General features: G+C 46.6%; 4 protein-coding genes across 4 annotated transcripts; 1 reads left to right on the forward strand and 3 right to left on the reverse strand.

The window, feature by feature from the left end:
• Positions 1-270: 270 nt before the first annotated feature.
• P174DRAFT_460862 (uncharacterized protein) lies at positions 271-1,897 on the forward strand (the record flags this gene model as incomplete). Its single annotated transcript, XM_024829933.1, has 8 exons — positions 271-368; positions 390-459; positions 524-612; positions 677-807; positions 832-840; positions 1,505-1,606; positions 1,634-1,768; positions 1,818-1,897. 8 exons carry the CDS (start codon positions 271-273, stop codon positions 1,895-1,897), a joined length of 714 nt encoding a protein of 237 aa, XP_024680866.1.
• An 8,899-nt stretch (positions 1,898-10,796) lies between these two features.
• On the reverse strand, positions 10,797-11,276 carry P174DRAFT_504492 (GAG-pre-integrase domain-containing protein; the record flags this gene model as incomplete). Its single annotated transcript, XM_024831207.1, has 1 exon — positions 10,797-11,276. One exon carries the CDS (start codon positions 11,274-11,276, stop codon positions 10,911-10,913), a length of 366 nt encoding a protein of 121 aa, XP_024680867.1. The 3' UTR covers positions 10,797-10,910.
• Positions 11,277-11,950: 674 nt separating this feature from the next.
• Positions 11,951-13,511, reverse strand: P174DRAFT_421348 (MFS general substrate transporter; the record flags this gene model as incomplete). Its single annotated transcript, XM_024824944.1, has 4 exons — positions 11,951-12,773; positions 12,822-12,962; positions 13,013-13,360; positions 13,420-13,511. The coding sequence occupies 4 exons, from the start codon at positions 13,509-13,511 to the stop codon at positions 11,951-11,953; spliced, it is 1,404 nt and encodes a 467-aa protein (XP_024680868.1).
• A 2,426-nt stretch (positions 13,512-15,937) lies between these two features.
• Positions 15,938-17,350, reverse strand: P174DRAFT_421349 (uncharacterized protein; the record flags this gene model as incomplete). Its single annotated transcript, XM_024824945.1, has 4 exons — positions 15,938-16,774; positions 16,842-16,914; positions 16,992-17,106; positions 17,158-17,350. 4 exons carry the CDS (start codon positions 17,348-17,350, stop codon positions 15,938-15,940), a joined length of 1,218 nt encoding a protein of 405 aa, XP_024680869.1.
• Between the last annotated feature and the right edge of the window lie 455 nt (positions 17,351-17,805).

The following is a 17,805-nucleotide window of genomic DNA, read 5'->3' on the forward strand; positions in this document are numbered from 1 at the left end:
AGTGGCTATGATGTGCATGTCTCACCTACCACCTGTATTGATTAGCAGGGAAACAGATACCTAAGTGGTAGCCTAATAATCTAGGACATTGAATAGGCTAGGGCGCTGTGATATCTTGGATGCTCTTCTTGGATGTTCCTTATTAGTAACTTATTAGTACTGCAGTATTTAAGTAGCAGAGCTATATAAAGCCTAGGCTTCCCCTTATTTAATTAGGGGTGAGATAGGTACTTTAACTATTCCTTGCTAACCTTTAGACTAATATCTACCATGAAGACTTCTCTAATTATATTTAGTACCCTCCTTAGCCTGACCTCTGCCCAGAATGCCATTATAAATAATAACTATAGCACTACTATATATGTGTAGTTATTCCCCTATAATAGCAGCGCCCCTAGCCCCCTAACCATTATTCCCTTAGGTGGAATATTCTTAGAGAAATTCAGAGCCTCTGGATTAGTACATTTATCTGTTCTACCCTAAAGCTAGATAATAAGAGAGGCTGACCAGAAGGAATACACAGACCATTAAGATTGCCAAGACTAAAATACTGGATAAGCCTCTCTTCTTTAGCTATTCATTCTCTTCTAACCCAGACTATGTGTACTATGAGTATTCTATATCTACTTATCCTCTATGAAATCTTCTACTAATAGCATTTTTTAGATGAGCTAAGTAATGAATGGGGTAACCCCTTTATAGTAAACCATAATATGCTAAGCCCTGGAGAAGGCTGTAAGGAAGTTAACTGCGTGGCTAATAATACTGGCTGCTACAGTATGCTAGCTTATAAGAAGGTCTATAGTTGTCCCTAGCTAGTTACTTTGATAGTATCACTGTGTGTATAACTATCCATCTTTCCTATACTATATAATGATTTAGGGGGATAGTTATTACTCTACTTACTTCCCTGAAACTATCACACTCTATCAAGGTCTTTTGTAAAAGTAAAATATATAATATACACAGCTATTGGCCCCGCCCTAGTCCTATGAACCAACTGTACCTTTTAGTCTTAATTAATAATAATCTGATTAGTAGTAGTCTTATCTATGGCTGGTTCTCAACCATACTTAGTAAGTATAAGAGTTCAGATGTAGAGCTTTCAAGGATGATATATTTAATAGCTTCTTGCTCTGCCATATCCTAGTTGCATGGGTTTTAATTGCAGGCCCTAGGTGGATATTGTACCTACCCTTATCCTGCGACAAGAAGCATGTGACGTCATTAGATAAAACCATAATTAGCAGCATCGAAGGTGCAGCTCTATAGCTAGCTATATATATACAATCTACTGGGCGGAGACATAACAATACCAGCTAGAGGACGTTGGACAAAGCTGTAGACATCCCTCCAACCGTAGTGCTTGACCATCTAGATAAGAGTGATACACAATGACGGCAGGTTGCAACAACCGTTCATGACCAAACTAAGCATATCACACTTAAAGTTTGCGAATGGCTCCTAGCTAGACTCACTTGCAAAACTAAGCACATCAACAGAGCCACCCAGAGCCTGGGTCGCGTAGTTAAAGATTCCATAACGGTATCCCATAAAGAAAAGATAGTCGGTGGTAAGAGTATAGGCGTCTCCCAGCTCGATGAATGTGCTCCCATCTAAGCTGTAGAAGAAGTGCGCTTCGTGGGAACCCACGGCGGCAGCATCAAGACTGACCTACAGCCACACCTTTGTTCGGATAATCAGAGTTGTTGCTACAGTTGTGCGTGTGCTTGTCGTTCCTCTGTATGTTCCCATGGCAAGACCATGGGTAACAACCACACGATACTCGGTGCCATTGCGGACTATGCCAATCCAAGCACTTGCGTCCTTCAACGCTGCTAGTCCGGCATGGTCGCCATCCGCCATATTGCTGAAGTCGATCTCCACTACTCCATAGGGATTTGCACCATGAAGATGGCGCGTGAGCGTGTTTCTTGCCCCATAAAGATTGGCTGTCACAGTTGCGGTGTGCAGAGTCAATCCAGGATTATGAAGGGAGAATTTTGTCGTGTCCGGATTGTGGTTCCATTGCCAGGCTGGACCAAGTGTCTCCCCCGCGAATTTATCCACTCCAGTCCATGCGGGGGCAAGGAGGAATCCGCCCGGTGGTGACCCCAAACCCTAGCACCATACAGATCCACTGAACCCGATATCCGCCGCACCTCCGGCCCCGTGGGGCCTCTGGGGTAGAGTCACGTTGTCTGGCGGCGGCGGCGGGCCGATAGTTCTTATCCACTGGAATATCAAGTAGTAGCAGAAGAGAGAACGGATGATGGGGCAGTCGACGGAGTTGAGGCGCAAAACTTTTGATCATCTTGTCATGTCTATAAGGGCCCATCCATCCCTTGCGATCCGCACTGATGATCGTAAACATCCGTTTCTCGATCCGCTGGATGTACTCCGCCACCCGTGTTTTCTGAGGTTCAATCCCCTCTTCATCAGACGATCTGCTCGTCAGTATCGGCCGTCCCCTCGGGCTCGGTGTCGGGTGTCGGAGTAGTGGTCGGGGAGCGTGGCATGGCGGCAACGGCGCTGGAAACATTGGCCCCGATGCTGAAGGATCTCATATTTGTACAATGCAGAGAAGCATCCGGCTGCATGCGGTAGCGACCATGTTTCAACCGGGCCCGTAATTGGATCGGATGGATCGTGAATCCGCTCCTGTATCTCAAAGATTAGCCGGGACGGTTGGCGCCCTGAGGGAGATGGTCTCGGAGCGGCCGACGTCCATCAAGTGCGGAACTCGGTGAGCTGCTGATATAGCTCACTGTCGGAGAGATGAAGAAGCCGTTGCTCCGGTTCAATTATATAGTCCGGATGGGACAGGGAGGGTTCAGAGTGGCCCCAGGGCTGAACAGGGTGATTCTTGATATAGGAGGCTTGGAAGAATGTTAAGAGGACGTCCAGTTCCTTATAATACAGATCCAGGCCTCGGTGGACGCTGGACTGCCACATGACCTAGCCACTCTCCTTGAATTTTCGCATGAAGCTGTTGTTCTGGGGATAGGGCAGCATCCAATGGCCCTGAATAAAGGAGTCTTTCAGGCCCTGTTTCCACTGACGAGCGGCGTCCTTGCCTTGGATTAGGGTAATCACCTCGAAGCTCTTCTGATACAAAAGGCGATAGGGCTTATGGTCCCAACCTTTTCGCTCAAATCGGCCGTCCCGCCACTCCCAGAGCTATGTGAAGAGGATGTTAATATGCTTGACAGCCATCCGGTTCCCCAAAGTGATGTGGGGTGGCCGGAATCGCTCCTGGAGCACGTCTTCCAGACTAGGCCAACAGAGCAGGATGTTACCGGCCAGGGCAGCGGTCGCGGACTCCAGCTTCAGCAGTGCCTTAATCTGCGTAAAGACATCTTTCCGGAAGGCGCGGAGGCAGAGCTACCGCAGATATTTCTGCAGATAGTCTTGGCAGGTTGGAATGCTGCTAAACTCGGTCATCCACTGGTGCATCGATGGAAGTCAATGATCAAGGCTTGTTTGAACTCAGCTTCCAGAGAACCTTTTCAGTAGTTATTTACGGCGCCAAGGACTTCCACCCCGGCCAAGCGGTGTAGTAGTGTGGTCCTAGCTATAATTAGTGACCCCGAACGCAATCATGTGCGCCCCGACATTGCATTAGCTAAATTGTGCCCAGTGGTGAGCGAGTTTTAACCATCTGATGCCCGCTCTGGATCCAACCTGAAATTCATCCCTTCTCTCCTCCGGGGCAAGACGCGCCCTGCTATCCATACTTTCAACGTGGTGAGACTTACTTATCATGGTATATCTATGTTTAATTATATTCTCTTGCGCTTATATCCCGTAAGTATACTCACTGAGTTTGCTCAACGATAGTCCCTCCCCTTACTTGCTCCGGGCACCGGCCCACACGGCAATGGAACTCGCAAATGAGGCGACCTGAAAGCTGCTGGTTGACAGCAGCTTTGGGGGAGACGAAAGCTGGCAACAGATTGTAGGTCAGCCAGCATCCGGTGCAGCAAGGAACTGGAAATCCATGCAGAGTGGAGAGACATGACGCTCCCGTTACTCATAGTGAAATGACTAGAAATAACCAGGTGATGTCCAGGTGTGGCTAGACCAGTTGTGTAGACTATACATCTTCTTCTCTGGGGCCTTCTCGGCCCACCCACCAGAGCGAACAGGAATGGTCAAGCCTCTCTCCATGTTCTATCGGAGCCTGGCTACCGCGATACAGTTTCCTTTGACCAGGGTCGAAATCCACTCATTGTTAGAAGGGTAATATGGTTTTTGCCAATTAGAGTTGGTCAAGGGGAGGTTAGGTGATTTTTTTTGGCCCATAAACCGACAGGAGCGGTTCGGCGATTCCTCTGCAAATTGAATGGGTCAAGATCCCCGACGAGTCAGCGCAGTGGGCGTTTAGCAAGGTTTGACCTGGGCAAAGCAGACCACAGAAATACCCAAACAGTAGCAACTATGGATAGATAATATTAACCAGCCATATGCTCCAAGTGCTGGTTTATCGCGGTTAAGACACATCTAGTAGGTGGTTGTTTTTGACTGGTTAACCAGGGGTGACGCCAGAGGAAAAGCCCTTTTTAGCTTACAGTTATTTTGACTATACAGGATACTGGGATGCGGCGCTAGGCCACCATAAAACAGAAGTAGGCCAAGCCTATGAGCTCTAGGGATTAGTCAAACTAGATACCCATTGGAAAGCATCAGTAGGTGAACCTAACTCCAAATACAGCAAATACTATATTACTGAACAATGACGACATTGTGGAAGCATTATTACATGGCTTATATGGAAGGAAGACACCCAGATCTTTGCTAGTCAACATGTCAAAGGACAAGCACGGCATTTCATCTGGGTTGCCCAGCTCCCCAACCTCGCGAATCCTGGGTCACCGCCTAAGTGACCTAACCCGCCTCTAACACCTTCTTGTATAATCTGTTTAGAAACCATCACTTGTATGGGGCAGGAGCGAATATCCATTGAAGATGGTGCAGTGTATGAAAAGACAAGGAAGAAAGATTAGCTGAGACTTCATTGAGCACCTTGGAAACCACAAGAATGAGGCTACACTGAAACCCACTGACTAAAAGTGGGTTGGTGGAAGAGCACAGTTCCACAATCTTTCGCAGGAGTATAGACTGTATGAACTGCCCTGAAATTTAACTAAGTGTCGCTTTGAGGTTCAGCCTGTGGGAACTAAGGTCATCTCAGAAACACTGGACACTCTATAAGGGGGAAATTAGTCAAGCCCACCAGCTGTAACCGTTACTTGGAGCAACTGGTTGGGAAACATTGTTTGTTGAACAGAGCTGTTGCGAAAGTAACACCTCCTGATAGTGCTGTTTGTAATAAAGGGAAACTGAAATGTAGTAAAACATAGTAACCTAGGTGAAGCAGAAGAGTAATTAAACAATCAGAACACTAGGAGAAAATAGCAATGCTTTTAGATTATTGTAGCATTTACCCGCATGTAAAGCAATAGCGGGAATATCTGATGTGGTTATAGAAACAATGACAGTGAGTAAGATTTAACTATTTTATCAAATATGCGAGGGCCAGGCGAAAGTCTGCAGATGAGCTGGGTATCCTAATCTGTTAATTGGCATTCTCACTGCAGTGGGTCGCACTTCTCCCTGCTCTGGTGCGGTAACTTCCTCGGCATCTTCAGCGCTTACTGGTCGGATATGGCCTGTTGCTGGTCAACTTTCAATCCTCTTAACCAGTATGAATTGCTCGGCAGGGTAATTCAGTTGATTGAATCCCCAGCAAAAATATCAGGTCAGGTCTTTGAGCATTGTACACCCCTAAGGCTGAGAGATGACGCCTCCTGCTGCACCATTAGGCTGCTCACCCCAGCTTAGTTCTGCTCAGTTCAAAGTCCAGATCACCCAGGAGCGCACAATGTGCTTAGTGAGCGCAAGGTGAGCAGCAATGAATTAGCTGCAGCAGAGGCCACATACCACGATGCTTTGTGCTTATTTCTCTCTCAGGGAGAGAATGATCATACAGTCTGAAATAGTCTCTTTTCAGCTTGCAAGATCTAGGTTCGCCTAACTGCTAGGCTTCAAGTCTAATACTCTGCATTTGTTGACTCAGTACTGCGTGCTACTGGCTCTTGAACACATTCTCCTATTCTGAATGTTTACTCTAACAGATGAAGCTATCTATGTACGGTCCATTGATATTAATAATGTTATACAGTATCTGTACTATTCTCAGAGTTCACTTTTTGAGTTAGATGATACAGGCCCGTAGAATGCTCAGCACTATGCAAGCCAAGCTTCCTTGTATATCTTTGCTCAGACATGGACATTTGTTCTGGCCTATAAGCGTTGCCCTAGAATGGCCAAGCTGTTCAAGAAATAGGATATAATTGGTTGTATCAAGACATGAACCTGTCTTTTGAACGCGCTCATCTGCCATAGAATGAGACGCCGTACAGTAAGAGACTCAGTTCTCCGCTTTCAAGCAAATTATTCCACTGTAAAGAACCCAGGGATAGTCCATTCAAAACTATCTTTAGACAGAGACATTATTTCCTACTACATCTCATTAAAATCAACTGGAGATCCATCCACTAACCTCTGCTGTGGGTGACCTTGCATAACTTGTCCCGTGGGTAACCACCACATGTTTAAGAAGGTTACTTTGTGTAATATCTCCCTCCCTTGAACATAACAATCTCAGCTACTTTGGCTCACCAAAGGAGATCTAAATATATTTCTAAATGCCTTATGACTTAACCAGCCGCTGTTCCACAATCCAGCTACGTAGGGGACGATTAGGATCACAAGCAGAGGAAGTAGATTTTTGGTTGTTGCTGTGAAGACTTAATCAGCGCGCTATAATGCCTTCTCTGTGTGCTGTTGCTATTTAGCAGTGGGACAGGAACTGCATCATTTAGCAAAAGGTGATGTGGAGATTATATTATTTAATGAGTGAACTATTCTTCATACTCCATCATTCCATGGATGTCCATTGTAGCCTGCAAAAAAACAAGGATAATTAGTAACTAGATCATCCTTCCTTTCGCATCAGTCATACTCCCCCTACCCTACTCCCCTCTGGTGTTACATCTGTGACCCACAACAGTCCACTGGCGAAGGGTACATGCGTGTGATTAGCGAAGGGTTGCTGCCATAAAACGCGCCTGACTGCAGTAACCTCTTTTTCCCAACCATGACATCCACTGCCTTCATCAAGGGTGGATGATCAGTCTTTACCTCTGTCATAGAGTGCATGCGCTCCTCAGACACGTGCACGTATAAGCGCCGGCTATAGACGGTTCTTCTCCACCTCATCTTTGTCCACAACCTTCGTTCTCTAGCGCCTTGCCTGTAACAATCTTAATGATAATAAGGACTCGGATGTATTCAATCCCGGACTCAGAAGGCGCAGTGACCAGACCTCTGTCAAGGATGTTGATCTGTTGTTCCATTATTCCATGATAGACTCTCGGAGTGCCCCGTTGGCATAGTAAGTGTGAAAGGCCAGAGAGCTAATATACACCCATTCTTTATGTTCAACCAGGAACACAGAGAGCTTTAAGACACTGATTACTGATCATATGGTTACTGTCGGAGCTATTAAACAGAGCAGCGGCTCAGCCGGAAGAGCTCAGGCAAGTGACCTGCTTTTTTAGACTTATCAGGTTATGGCCGTGGGAAATGGCCATGGGAAAGAAGTAGTCATTTGTTCTCTTGGTCATTGAGTGATATTGTAGGAGTGATTGATCACAAGCTTCTTTCAGTGTGGTTCAAAATTGGTTATCTAATCCTCTTCTTGAGGGTCATACTCTAGTACACTTAGATTGAACCTTGACTCCGGCCTGGATATTAGTCTGAGAATAATCTCATTACCTCTAACCAAGGTCATTTCTCATCCCTTCTTAGCTTCAGCAGCAGTTCCACCTCTTCTGTAGTCTATGGTTTGCCCTTCCTGGAGGTCCCATGGGCCTTACTAATATCCTACTGCAATTATTCATCCACTGCATGGATGGTTGAGCAACACTATGCCTGTGTATTTCTTTCCTCACATGTGGGTACAGAGTTAGGTGTGCATTATTGTAGGACACCTTCAAACAGCCAGGATAGAAACTGCAAACATCTATTAAGTAGTAGGGTTAAGAAATAAGAACAGAGGCCAGTAACAGAAATCTCTCTAGTCTGTAATCTATTAGAAACTTAGAGCCATTTTAGAGCTTGTCCATCTGATCACTGTTTCTAGCACTTAGAGTTTTTAGACAGCTCACTAGTGCTGCTTAGGTGGGACAGGTTAGGTTTAGTGTTGTGATTAAACAAGCGCAAATCTGGATGACTGTGGATGTGTAGATAATAATTCATCTAAATACCAGCATTGCTGCTGCCTGCACCTTCACTATAGTCTTGATGACTCTTATATGTGTTGTGAAGAATAGGTGGAGGTTTAGGATATGGATAGGTTGTCTCTGAATTAACAGCGCTGTCACATGGTGGGACTGGCTGGTGTTGATTGCTAGCCACCTAGGACCCATTGTTAGCAAGCATCACAGGGTTAATGGGAATAGTGCCCTGCATATCTGTGAGCCGGAAGATTTCTTTAAAGCTATCTTCTAGGCTAGATATGCTTGGTGATGGCAGGGCAGCCTCTATGATCCCCCCTAGATTACTGGATATGTTAGTTAGGGTCCTAGTGACTTCTTAGGAATCACAGTGTGCCCTATCTGTGTTTGAGGTGTGAGATGTTTAAGGTGTGTGAGGTGCTAGTTTGTGAGGAGGTGTTGTACTGTGCTTCACGCTCTCCAAACTTAGTGTATTTAGTGGTGTTATAGGAATCTCCCCTGTGTGATTTCGTGGGCTAAGGGGTGCATATGGCTGAATTTTCAAACTTAGATGCATGCAGACCTCGGCCGGTGGCTACACAGGGAGGTGATGCTGCGGAATAGGCAGAGTGCTTGGGAAGGACTCAGGATGATTTTTAGGACAAGGGGAGTTGCTGGTTCTTTGGGAGTGTGAATTAGGTGATTTGTGAGGGGGGAACGGCTTCCCATAAGGAGGAGCCCATGGCTTGAAGTTGTTTACTTAAAATATAGGGGGCATATTGTATTGTGCGAAATTAAAATATTTAGGGGTTGGGGAGGGGTAGTGTGCTGGGAAGGTAATTAGAAAGAGGGAAGGGGAAGGGCATGAAAATTAAGTAATTACTAGAGATTTAGAAGCTCTGTTGGTCTCCTTATAGATGCTCTCTCAGGCTGTCCAGTCAACCTTTCTGTTTCTCTCTCGGAAGAAGCGAACCAGGGGAATTTGTGTAACCTACAAATCCCAACCAGTGCTGCTGACGTGTCTATCTGCGTCTAGGAACGATGCCTCAGGTCTGGTATCTGCCGCCTTGCGCCCAACTGTATCCAGTTATTGCAGCTCACGCCTCGCCTGTCAAACACAGAAATGAAAGAGATGCGGCATTTTTGCTATTAGCTCATGACCAATGCAGTGATACAGAAATAGATTTGATCCTCAGAGCTCAAAAAACAGGCGTGGCGGGGGAGACAAAATCCAGTTCACAGGCGTCAAAAGGCGCTGCAGACTGGATGGAAGCCAGGGTGGGTACCCAGCTAATCCAGGAAGCTTCCTCTCCATTTGTGTTCCGGGCGCGGGATTCATGGAGTCACCAAAAACTTTTTATCAAAGTAAGAGCACAGATGATCCTCATGATTTCAAGGTGAAGGTATTATGGTATGGGATGTTGGAAGCAGCATGTAAATTACTGAATAGCTGGCGTGCCTCGTGAACAAGCCGCCATGGGTGCAATGACTGTACACTGAAAGCTATGGTAATTCAGTAACAGCGGCGAAGGTTGAAGTAGATAGCTCAAGCCAAGTCAAGCAACAGTACCAGGTCTCAGTCATTTCTAACTACCTGTCGGCGACTCCGTAGCTGCAGGGGCGAAAAGAGTGGAGTGGACGGCACTATACCAGGAAAGGGCAATCCTCAGATAACACAGCATCCCAGAAAAGAGACCAAAGCACCAATGAGTGATACAGTAAAGGAAAAAGGGGACAATGAAGTGCGTTATCATTCAAGGAAGCAGTATCAGCTTATATAGACAGAGTGCATGTGTCGAAGCGGCAGGAGAAATAGGGCAAAAGCGGCGAGACACAGCGCTATACTAATCTAGATCTAAAATATGAATTCAATATCTATAGGTTTGAATGGGTGGTGGTTAAAAAGTCATTTTTAAATATGGTTATTATCAACAGTTGGTCATATTGTCACGTGCCGAACCACCAGCGTACCCCAAGCGGGCCTGCTCCCTTGCTTAGATAATAGTTTGCCCGAACTCCGCACACGCAGAATAGAAATCGGGGAACCGAACGGCTTAGGGGAAACCAAGCGGTTTGTTCTGATCATTACACTATATATGTTTTTGTTAGCAAACCTATATATTCCCATAACCTAGTAATCATAGCAGCAACTTGCAGCCTAGTTGACGATACCTTGCTGGCTAGGAACCTCCCTAAGTAGCCGACCTCGCGGCTCCTTACAGGACTAATGAGGGATGTCCAAGCACACCGGGACCGGGACGACTGAGACAGGGCGACGCACCTGCGGGAGCGGGAGCACGCACCGGCGGCCAATGGCCGGGCCGGAAAGGCGACCGTACCCTTCGGTCGCGACGTACTAGGGTATAGCTTGCGGAGGTTAGTAACTGCTTTCCTCTAGTCCTTACTAAAGGGGCTTTTGATAAGCTCCTTAGTAAGGTCTTATATAGCTATAAGTAGATTAATAATAGGCTTTAAGATTCCTTAATTGTGAGCCTTGAGATGGCTTAGATATATGCTTGTATTGTGGTAAAGGTCCAAGATGTGGTTGTGCAGAGTTTTCTGTGGCCTGTTGCAGGAGACCGTCAGCGGCGGCCACCTGGGTTTCGACGACAACTAGCGATCGAAATCCTATAAAAATAGGCTTAATTGGTAGCTGTCGTCGTCATGAGAAACTGGGCGAATTTTCAGTTCAAAGGAACGTGGTTTGGGCGAGAAATTTAAAAATTTGTTCTGCGTTGAAGTTGTTTTTTCGGCAGGTGGATCTTCATCACTACATCCAAGTGAACTGCCGTCACCGGCAATGTCTATGTGAATTCGCGCTAATGGCTTAACAGCGCGTTGAGCGGCAGTGGAAGGAATGCTGCGTTTGCATCGCTTTCCGGTATCACAGAACGGCATAGTCTTTGAGCCTGTAATGCGAATGGTACCGGTATTTGCTAGTTTGAGCACGTCACGGAAACTAATATGACAGAGACGTTGATGCCATCCAACCATCGTGAGCGCTGGAGTAGAGGACTGGTCTTTCTTGATGCTAGGTTGGTCCTCTTCTGGTGACTTTCGAGTAGTGGCCGCCTATACAGGAGAATTCTCCTTAGCATTGACCTGAAATGTGCCACAGGTAGGATTTGCATATATTTGGAATGATAAATTATCCGGAGATGTTACTTGGAGGTGCTTGGGAAAAGTAGTTACCAAGGAAATGTCAAATGCTTGTGCCTCAAGAAGAGAAAAGGACAACAGTGAAGCATGGATTCCAGGGATATGCCGAACATCCCGTGCTTTAATTGTGCCTACCGGTATGTTAAGCTTTACTATTCCAATGCTGACAACATGATGGGAGTGATTGCCTGCATCATGAACTGGTTTCCCCTTGGAGACTTCCTGGTATGTGAGGGAATCATGTCTATTTGGCGTCATGTGCCAGGTTGCGGCTTATCAAGGAGCCATGTGTTGGGAGATCGTACGGAGTTGGCTTGGGCAGGCTTGTCTAACGGAACTAGTTCCTTGCCTTTGCTTTCCTCTGTGTTCGCTGATTTGGAGGTATTGTATCTCTCGGGTTCTCGTCGACGACGCGGTGGTACCTTCTCAGGGTGTTTTGTGGCCAGAGGTCGTTCCTATCTGTAATTGTCCGCTAATAGAAAAACGGAATACACTACCGCAACTGATACCTACGCCTGAGAGCTATCCATTGCAGTTGAGATTCCTTGGTCAAAATCAGACAAGCCACTGGCTGTTTCGTCAGTTGGGTCGCGCCAGCCCTCCCTTTCATCCTTGATCACCCTCACAAAGAGCACATCTAGTATCACCGCCGCTAACGCAATTCCGGCTCCAAAGAATAGTGCAGCTCTGAAACCAAGTACTTGGTCGGTACGATATCTGCTCACCTGCGTCTCTATGGTCCCAGCAAACCCGAGACCCAGACTATTTCCGTATAGATTGAGCGTACCGATTAGGGAGGCGGCAACGCCTTGTTGGCTGCGCCTGACGCTGTTGCTAGCCACTATTTGGGCCGCGACATAGACGAAGTCTGGGCAGAAAGCCATGAATATAGTAGCAGGAAAGACTTGCGCCCAGTAGATCTGTTGTTCTGGCATCGTAGCCAAGAGTACGTTCGCAACCATAATCGCCGCAGAGCCGATGGCCAAAATCCATTGTGCGGCGAGACGAGGAATTAGCCACGCCGCAATAAACGTACCGATGGTTGCGACGACTCCGAATGGAGTCCATTCAATTCCAAATTGCAGTATACTCTTGTCGCGCAGAAGCTGTAACCACGCTACCAGGTACCAAAGAAAGATACCGTTGGACATGAAGCTTAGAAGTACGACTAAAATAACAGCCGCAAAGGAAGGCGCCGTCCAAATGCCCAGTGGCATGATTGGGGTTTTGGTGATCCTGTACTCCCAAATACCGAATATGGCAAGCACCAAAACTGATGTAGCGAGCAAAATAATCTCGAAGGGAGTGCTCCATCCACTTGCAGGAGCCTGGCTGGGACTCTTTAGGTTATTTCTCAAATTGCACGGAATTTCCACTTACTTCCACGCGACATTGAAAACAATCAGACCGCTTGTGCCCAGCAACGCACCGATCCAGTCAATCTTACCATTTCTATCCACAGGAAAATCGGCTGGTAGCAGTAGAGCGAGAAGTCCGAAAACGAAAGTGCCCAAGATTGCCCTAGAAATATTTAGGTCCCGAGACTCCTTATCGAGGATGAATGGACTTACAAGCCAAAGAAAATCCATCTCCAGCTCGAATACTGAATAAAGACACCAGCCCATATAGAACCGAGGTGACTCCCAATAGGTGCTGACGCTCCAAAAAAGCCGAGCGTCACGTTACGCGCTCTACCTGGTGGTATAGTCGTGCTTATTAGAGCCACGGCGTTGGGCATAATCAAGGCGCCTCCAATACCGGACAGAGCGCGAACAACGTTGAAGGATAAAAAGGTTGTGCAAAAACCGTTTGCAAGAGAGCAGACAACCAACCAGGCTGCTCCAGCGATAAGAATGTGTCGGTGACCGTATACGGCCCCCAGTCGCCCACTAATCAGGACGAAGGTCCCTTGCGTCAACCTGGAAAACATATTGTTATTATGAGCGCTACATGGTTGTCCATGGTAAAAGGAACGAACGGATAGGACGCTGCAGCCCAATTGGCCTTGCCAGGACCAACTGCAGCACCTAATATCTTGCTAATCTCTAGGCCGGCAGCAAGACCAACCATGTTGGATATCATCTGGCCGTCATAAGAATGCGGAATTGAGGAGAGTAGCCTGGTAGTCTCCTCACCTGAACCATATTGCTCAAAACTATGAATATAATGATTGTCATCCTGCGTCTTTTTGTTGGGACGTCAGTAGGCACAGCCTCGAAAGTCCGGGGATGCCAGTCATGCGATGGTTGTGCCATGTCGGCCAGGTTAATCGAGACACCCCGTTCAGAGAGTTGCTCCATCTGTGGTGCCTGAGGGAAAGGGAAATCACAGAGCTCTTTTTTGATCGGTTGTAAAAGGGACTGGACTGTGACTACCTGACAATGACTGAGTGGCACCAGCTGTTTTATATGCCGTATAAATCAATGGCCACATGTTTCTTCAAGGGAGCTGGTTAATCTTTCCAGTCGGTTATGGCGCTTGCCAACAAGAGCTCATGTCGAGTAAACGGCCCGAGACTCCGAGAATTGCCTGGCGAGCCGGTATGTATTTTTGTCCAGTCTTAAGGCATGAATGAACCAGAGAACAGCCGAAATTCTACCGGCGACCTATCTGGTCACTCCGCTCCAGTACATTGTGGCGCTCACGCAATTCGCAGTCCTCGGAGGGTTTAGTTAACGTTACTTCGTATTTGCTTGGTAATCAAACTGGGCCGCATTAAGTTCGGCGGACGCCGGTGCACGCCCACGCGCCGCTCCTCAAATCCAAACGCAAAATGTAGCGGTTCCACAATGGTGTGGATGCGCTCTTCAGATCGAGTAAAGCATGCCAATGCCACTTTTAAACGTTGGAGGGCCGCTGCAGTTAATGATGCCCAGCCTGATTTTAGAGCTAATCGGTAGAGGCGAGCGTGACTCAGGAGTACTTCGTTGCAAACTTCATCCAGGTGCACATTGGGTAAAGTATTATCCAAGCAGTACAGAAGAGCAGAGACAAAGAGGCTGGGCGCCTTTTTCTGGCTTATGTGTTGAGGTTAGCTGACCGTTATCGATCGGGCTAGTAAAGCTGGGAGGCTCTGATGATCACATGCTCCGCATGAGAAAGATACGAACGGAGCCTCCACTACTAACCCCTATCCAATTGGATCAACGACCGAGGGGCTAGGAAATTTACCGCTGCACCTTGAATAGGTTCTCTGCAGTCACAATAGATAGTGGGCGGTTCTCATCAGCTTGGCCCTCCAATCGCATGGTTAGACTAAAAAGTAGCCCAATGGATAGCACAGAAAAGGAACGCGGATCTACGAGATCACTATTTGTATTAACTATCAGATTTTTGCTCATAATATCAAGTCTTTATAGACGGATTAGGCTATTATAAATGGGCTAACTTTAGGAGGACAGACTGGTCTCCCACAGTGTGGCACCTGTCTAGGTTCCCTGATTCAAGCGGGGTTAGTGATATTACGGATAGATTCTCCCAGCATATTACTAGAATGGCATTTTGTTGGCACAAATTTTTTAAGTATCGACTGATGCTAGTATGTTCGAGGATGTTGTCAATCAGCTTCTCTACCCTTATAGTCAATGGCCCGAGCCAAAGTCTCTTCTTATTATAGATAACGTATATTCTCACTATACTCACCCATTAATGGAGTAATACTTACTACTGTATACTAATGTCAATACATATCAATGACAAGAGAGCCCAATCTGGATCGTGATAGATGGTGATTGAGCTTTGCTGTATTCAGATTCACATATCGTGATACGTCCTGGCCGTGAAGCCTCATATTAGATGATTAAGAGACCTTAGTGAAGTCCTGCCCTCAAAAAATATTTTTAGCATCAGACACTAAGATCCTTTACTGATTGTGATGAAAGCTCCTTAACATATGATGCAACATTTACTATTTGCAGACAGGCTGATTTTAATGGACTGACCATCCATTGTCTTCTTCAGTCCTAAAGACTGCACGTTTGTCCCACCTTGAACAATCTACTGCCTGATCAACTCAGTCACGATAACAACGCTTCCTACTCAAATTGACAACATCCGTTGCAGATAAGTAGCCTGTAGCAAGGTATGGTTCAAAAAATTGTTCGCCATATTAGTACATAATAATCCCATCCGTTGTCTACAGTATAGATGTCCCGTTCGATAGCGTATTGTAAGATACCTAGTGGTGTATGTACGCCCGCCGACACACCTGGTAGTTGTACTTGGTACCCAAACCAGCAGTCTCAACGTGCTATGTATAGGACAGTATACCCATCTTTGTGGAATATATCGCAGATGAACATTTCAAACACAGAATCCGCCCTGTCCTCTTTCGGCTCGCATCAGTCTACAAGACTGTTTTCCGGAGATAAAAACTATCTTGTTTTTGTCAGTCATGCAGAACATTGATTCTTGCACTGCCCTGGGTCAGTAAATCTTGAAGTATTACGCTTCAAGTCATAATGTGCAAATGTCTAAATCACAAAAGAACACACGTCTTAGAGGCTATTAACTTCAATCTTCACCCCCGCATTGCTAAGTCGGTCGATGTATTCCTGCCCTAGACAGGCAGGCGTCATGATGCCACCTCCGAGCTTGCTCAAACAGTCACTGTTACCCCTCAGCAGAACCATCGCAGCCTCAGCAAGAGCTAATGCCGTCAACAGGTACGGGCTTCCGCTCCATTCGAACACAGCAAACACTTTCTGACGCTCTGCCGTGTCAGCGGTGGCGATGCCATGGTAATTCGCGTATTCCGTCTTCGCTGAGGGCGCACCATGCTTAGGAGGCACCTTACAATAGATGTATCTCATAACCCAGCGAAAAGGCGGGAAGCAGAATAGCAGAATACACATCTTCCACCTCCAATGGAAGAGTAAGGCAAGCAAAGGGTCTTCAAATCGCATGAGCTCTTTGAAACGGAAAGAAGGGCTGTACGATCTAGGCAGGCTCTCTGCGAGTAATTCCCGGCTGCGATGCACTAGAGCTGTGTCAATCCTGCCCTGAATGCATTCTGACAAGACCCCGAGTTCATGGATGCGATGGATGCTGGTGAGTCCTTCAAAGAATGCTGCATACTGAGAGATTGTGTTTGAGATGTTGAAACGAGAAGATAATGCGTATGGGCTTAAAGACGTAATAAGTTCGTTAAGTGTATACACTTCAGCAAATGAGAGCAGCGTTGCAATGGTTCCGGAGGTTAACTCGTGATTAATCGAGTGAATACTAGTGATAACCTCAGAAGTTGGAGAGGAGAACTTCTGTTGGATATGATTCACCATAGCCAGTGTTAAGATATCGGCAGGGACGCTCTCAATACCGCAATGTGTAATCATCTTTTTGAGAGCTTTGTTAGAGACAATATTAAGACCACGCATATTAGAGTAGATCTCACGCACTTACCATTGCGCCGTTTGCTTTCGCAGTGTGATGGTAACTATGAATCATCTGCCTCACCCAAGGTGTCTCGCCCGTGCTGACAGTTGTTAGAAGAAGTCAGAAGTTTAAGAGTGGACTGACCAATCTATATAGTGTGTACCATTTACTGCACACGCTTCAACCACTAGAGAGCCATATCGCATATATGGCCCAATGGTAGTGATCAGAAGACGCGTTCTCTTGGCTAGACTATGAAGCTGGCCAGAGTTAAGCTGGATCACTTCAACTCCTGTATAACTAGAGTTGGCGTCAGACCTCCCAGTGGGAAGGCAAGGCTCACCTGGCGGTTTTCGGACCGGGTCGCGAGCTTTCAAGCACTCAAATAAAATCGCCAACTTGTTGGCGTCTCTTCCGGCTATTGCCCAACGAAGGTCAGGTGGTAGCTTAGCAGCAATGTATTCGGCACAAAGCTTTCCAGTATGACCTGAGGCGCCGAGGAGTACGAGTTCATACTGGGCTAAGTTGGTTGCCATTACCAGATTGCTATTAGTATGTTGTGCAAAGACAGAGCACAGTTCTGACAGTGAGATGGTCTCCAGTTTATTGAGGTAAGTTACTTGGCTTCTATCTATAATTTCCCAATTTCCAAGCCACCATACGCCCACAGGGTGGTTGAAAATGGAGAGAATTTGATTGGAGACTTTCGTGCCTGAAAACCGGTTTTTCTGGTAGGATACTTACCACGCCCTTCGGACGGGTTGTATGTAAACCTCGTATTCGTGGCTTCTGACCATGCCCAGTTAGCGCATAATTTGACCAACTTAGCAAAATAATGCCAGCCGCCTGAAGCCTGTTTAAATTGAGGTTTAAGGGCGCAGGGCCCATTACAGTAATATGAATGCGTTGGAGTGCAGTGTAACAGATATTGCTGCCATCTTAAGAGCGAATATACAGATGAAGCCCTACACCGCCAAGCTGATACCCAACC

This window comes from Aspergillus novofumigatus (genome assembly GCF_002847465.1).
Source record: "Aspergillus novofumigatus IBT 16806 chromosome Unknown P174scaffold_5, whole genome shotgun sequence".
Lineage (NCBI taxonomy): Eukaryota > Fungi > Ascomycota > Eurotiomycetes > Eurotiales > Aspergillaceae > Aspergillus > Aspergillus novofumigatus.